A 5,099-nucleotide genomic window follows, 5' to 3' on the forward strand; every position below is an offset into this window, starting at 1 on the left:
CGTGGCACAGGCGGCCGCCCCCACCACAGCCCTCCCCACCTGGGATTTACATCACGCTGCCCCACGTGCGGTCCTGTCCCTCTGATGAGATATCCGGCGCCAGAGGAGACCACAGGGCTCTAACAGGGGTGATTTCACAGCACACGCTGTGGAGCCTGGGTTATCACCGCCCTTTCCCAGCTCAGAAAGGCAAACCTTCCTCCTGCCCCACACCCAGCACAGGGCAGGAGGAGCTCATTCCTACGCCTCAAACTCAAGGCATTCACACCACGGAGCCTAAAGGAGCCCTTTCCTGCCCAGCCTCTTCTCCAGACGCTGCCCGTAAGGGATTTCGAGTTGAGTAAGGAATATTTCCAGGCGCCTGGGGGCTAGGAACTGCAGATGGGCCACATGGTCAGAGGCAAAGACACGATAACGTACCAGCAAACATCATCATATGCTGTAAATTTGTTCCGATCTGATTTCTTCTCCCCAAATTCAGTAAAAATGACAGTGGGTAAATATTGGCAGCTCTTCCTAGGAAGATAGCAAGCTGTATTTGCACACGTTAAGGAAATTCTTCCTCCTGTGTCTCCCGTCGCATCCCACCTCTGCATGCAGAGCCAGTTTCTGCTGCCTGACGGAAACACTGGGGAGCCTCAGAAACACCCGTCCTCTGGATGCAAAGATAATAACCCAGCTCCAAGTGCTACAGCAGTGGGGGAAGAGCATGCTGCTGCCTCACCAGAGCAAAGCACACCTTGCAATTCAGGAATATCATCCAGAGACAAGCACAAATAAACAATGGCAATGATGAGAGGGCAGGTTAGATGAGTGAGAGAAGAGAGAAAACACCATTTCCCACTGAATGCTCTCCCCTGCCCAGTCTGTTTTCCACCCCAAGAATTATTTGTCCCCTGTGAAGCTCAAGTTATCACAGCTACCACAACCCCTCTGACATTCCCCGGCATGCCACACTTCACAGCTGGGTTTGAAGCTTTAAGCCAAGTCCCGTTCCCAAAGATTATTCAGCAAAATGAAAGCAGCAGCAGTTGAGAAGAAAAAAAAGAAACCTAATACTCTTTCTGTTCTCGTAGCCTGCGAGATACAAGAATCACCAGCCCCTTCATATTGTTTTTTATCTTTGAAGCTGTGTCTTTTAATACAAGCACCCAGATGGCAAAAATAATCTTGGAGCCAGTATTCAGCGCAGCCTTGAATAATATGGAAAATGCTTCCAGCTTTTATGTTCTTTCCTGAACATCATGAATTTGCATAAGAGACGTATTTCATGATCTCTCTCATGAATGAGCTATTTCATCAGTGACTTAGCCAGTTCCTACTGAAGAGGCACAGCACAAAATTGCAATCTAACCACCCAAACGGCATCTCCCTGCTCTTCGCTCCCTTCGCCCCACTGCAGCCCTGCCCTGCAAAAGCTCATTGGGGGAACTCCGCAGACCCCGCTGCAAACCCTCATGCCAGCATTGGCAAAGATAACAAAGGTTTATTTATCAGCATAAACCTGCTTCAGTGCAGGCAAAGGGTTGAAAATAATTATGCACATCTGAACTGGCTTCGCTGTGATATGAAATAAATTCCTGCAAAATCCTTGTTTTTCTGAGACATACCAGGGCTGATAGCTTGTTTCCATCAGCATCAGCCTGCAGAAGGGGAAATCCTTTCTCATGACATCATTCAGAAGAATCTATAGCTTTAGCTTTAACCGTGCTGTTTGAACAAAAAAAGGCTTTTTTCAGGGTCAACCAAATGGAATAGCAGAGAAGAGAGGAAATAAATGGCTATACCAGGCAGTCCTTGTTTGCAAAGCCACTCCTGGTGCCATGCTGCCACGTGCTGAAGCCTGGAGCTTCGGCACCACGTTCACACCAAACACCAAGTCCCTGCAGCAGCTGATTCAAATGTCCACGAAAGGAGATAAGACGGGGGAACAAAAAAAGAAAAAAAAAAAAGCTGGGAAAAGAATCTCCATCTTCTTAAAATTAAAACCAGCAGAGGCACCACTACAAGGGAGAAATCCCCTTTTAAAAATAAAGCTAGACTGACTGAAAAAAAACCCCACACAGTTGAATGAAAACCACAAATTGGGCATGAAGCACCTCTCCCTTTCTTTTTTTGTCTTATAAAACAGGCTCCAAAGGATACAAAAGCCCCCACCACAAAGGTAGGGTTAAAGACGTGGTTCTGGAAGGTGAACAGTGCAAGCCCCATGTAGGAGAAGATGAAGTTTTCTGCCAAGAAATTCAGAAGCTCAAACAACTGAAAGAAAAACAAATTAAAAGCGAGTTAGACATAGCACAGATTTAACAAGAAAAACACGTTAGCCCATCCATCATGTAATAAACACTTCTGCAGAAGCAACCCTAATAAAACCCATTTGTAGAAAGACAGATGCACCTAATTCTGTCTAGAGGGAAGGAAAAAATATTGAACTTGAAATTCAGAGAAGCTGAAGGGGGCTGAGGAGCTCTCACCTGCTTAGTTCTGTGTTGGGACTCTGTAGATAAGTTGTTGTAGGTATAATGGGCCTGGGTGATCCCACAGAAGAGCACAGCCACCACACCTGGGGAGCAGAGCATCATGTCAGAATCCTGGTCAGGATTCTGCACCCCAGCCATGCAGGGGACTTAATACAATAACCCCAGAACCCAGAATAATTAAACTCCTGAAAGCAGAGGGAGATGCCCAGCTGCAATCGATAGTGGGAGAAGCAGAACTCAATATCCCCATCATCCCTGCAGATCTCCATCCCAAACCCAGGGCTGTGCTGCAGCTTGCCTGTAAAGCCACATGCTTCAGCCAGCAGGAACGTGCTCCAGGACATCAAGAAGAACAAGCCAGTCTCCAGCAATGGGAACTCCCGAAGTTTGGTGAACTTGGTGACGTTACAGATGGTTAAGGACAATTTGGAGAGAAATGGTACGCTGAGAGGATATCAAATCCAGTTGTGTATCACAGCAACACTACACAGCCTGCTCCTAAAAAGGCTATGGCATTGTCTTTCATTAATTTAGGCAAAAAAAATCACAAAACACTGGGTCTGGGTGAAATGCAGCGCAGACAAAAAAAGACACTGTCATGCAAACACTTGGAAAAACCAAAAAAAAAAAAAGGATATTAAAGCTGTGACAACTCCAGTAGCTGCTCCCATTGCAAAAGATCCACTGAATATCCCCAGGAAGATCCCGATGGACTTGAACATTGCTGTGACATCAAACGTGTGGCTGTTGTCGCCTGCCGGCTGGTACGCAACAATTGAACTGAAAGAGGGAGGAAAAGCACACACAAGAACAAAACACGCTTTAGTCTGGAGGGAGAGGCACCTCCATGGTGCTACATGAGCTTTGCAAAGCGCTATGACTGCTGCAAACACCGAGCCTGAGAAATCAGGGAGCCTAAACCCAGGTCCCACACTGCAAGCTCTCCACGTGCCCAGCATGCAGCGGCAGCATGCCTGCCCTCTCCCAGGGAGTCTGGGGTCTCCTTTGCTCCTGGCCAGCTTTCTGCAGCTCTGCCACCCCTCCCCTCAGCAAGGCTCCGTGTTTGCTCCTTCTAGATGTTAGAATGCATTGGACCAAAGCCCATTTCTTGTGTGAACTCCTGCAAATGCATTTGCTAGGCGACAGCTCATCATTTGTGATGGTATTTTGGGGGTTTGGCATCAGCTCTCTAAAGCCAGGCACTCTGGGACTACAGAGGCTTCGAGTGGACAATCTACATTTCTCCATCAACTCCACAGAGGCGGCTGATGTGAATATCTCCTGGAGAACTATAAGTTATGCTGTTTTACTGCATTTAAAGTGCACTACCACTGATTTTGCACTGCTCCGAGTTCTGAAGGGAAATATCACAGGGCAGCAAGGCAAAGGCACAGTGCCGGTTCACCACAGCAACGCTATTATTTTCATCCACCAAAGCCCAGCAGATCTTTGTGATGAGATGGCAAACCGGTCTGTCGCACTGATCCCATCTCTGAATGTTTCCTCCTAACTCCTGAGCCTTGCACCAGCCATCCAGTGTTCTACTTGGAAAGGCTGAGACGCAGGGGTCCCCTATCCATCTCCTAAACCCCATTTTAGTATCAACTCCTTCTTAGCTTCTTCAGCGTAAACTTACCAAAACACTAACTTCCCAGTTAGCAATCCCTCGGCTGGCTCTGTTAAAACTCCTGGATGTGAACTTTAAATAGTTGCTGTTTAACCTCCCAAGTTATGTTGGAACGGAAAGTCACTGCCTCACACACACATCCTGCAGCTTTCTCCCCTAACTACACATCAGCATTTTTCTGCAACATGACTGACAATCCTGCCCTTTCCAAGACTTCATGGGTCACTTCCCTTGCTAAACTTCCCTGCTGTTAATACATTTCATTTTTCTGCATTGTCTTTTACACTGCAAGCTGCAGATCTCTCCCTGGGATTTAAATTCTTTTGTAAATCCGATCCTCCACTTCCCATTCACCAACGTGCTCTCATTCTGGGGTTTGGGTTGGTTTTTTTTTAAACCCAAACTGGTTTCGTTTCCCCTCCACAATCGACTGTTTGAATGTATAGGTTTTGTGTTTTAACTTCTCACAGTTTTCCTTCTGGTTTTTGCTTTTTGCATCACTAATAAGACACTATTGCCAGCTGCCCTTTGTGTGCTTTATTTCCCCTGTCCCTCCCCACAGGGCTCACTGGGACATTCAGCTCCCGTGAAGCCTCCCTTCAGAAGAAGCAGGTAGAGACCCTGCGGCTCCATTTACCGCCCTGCTCCTGAACCGCAGCCCCGGAACCTTGCTCCCCACCAGCTTTCGGTTCTGGGTTCAATTCCTCTTCATCCCGCAAGTGGTTCCCTGCCGCCAAGCACAGAAAGGCTCAGATCCTGCTCCCCGAGCACGGGAACGGACATTTGTCTGGGACCGAAAGCAGGGAGGAGAGGAGCCTCGGGGGCACCACCCTCCTGGCAGAAGCTGTGGAGGAGTCGCAGCTCCTTGTGCTCCCCCGGCGTGGGGACGGTGCCTGCAGCGCTCGCTTTCACCACGTGTGAGGAGCTGACGGCGCTCCTCGGGGGAGCCACCAAACCCACGGAGCTCCAGCTACGGCTGGAGGCCCCCCTCC

At 48.4% G+C, this 5,099-nt stretch overlaps 1 protein-coding gene across 1 annotated transcript in view; it reads right to left on the reverse strand.

Annotated features, from left to right (window-relative positions):
• SLC9A6 (solute carrier family 9, subfamily A (NHE6, cation proton antiporter 6), member 6) overlaps positions 1–5,099 on the reverse strand; it is a 15,698-nt gene that overhangs the window by 3,916 nt on the left and 6,683 nt on the right. The window contains exons 6-10 of the mRNA XM_010086468.1: positions 3,127–3,260; positions 2,779–2,889; positions 2,475–2,563; positions 2,146–2,259; positions 421–532 (exon numbers count right to left, since the gene is read on the reverse strand). Of these exons, the coding sequence (XP_010084770.1) occupies positions 421–532; positions 2,146–2,259; positions 2,475–2,563; positions 2,779–2,889; positions 3,127–3,260 (560 nt within the window). The remainder of the gene's footprint in view (positions 1–420; positions 533–2,145; positions 2,260–2,474; positions 2,564–2,778; positions 2,890–3,126; positions 3,261–5,099) is intronic.

This window comes from Pterocles gutturalis, unplaced genomic scaffold (assembly GCF_000699245.1).
Source record: "Pterocles gutturalis isolate BGI_N339 unplaced genomic scaffold, ASM69924v1 scaffold6301, whole genome shotgun sequence".
Classification (NCBI taxonomy): domain Eukaryota; kingdom Metazoa; phylum Chordata; class Aves; order Pterocliformes; family Pteroclidae; genus Pterocles; species Pterocles gutturalis.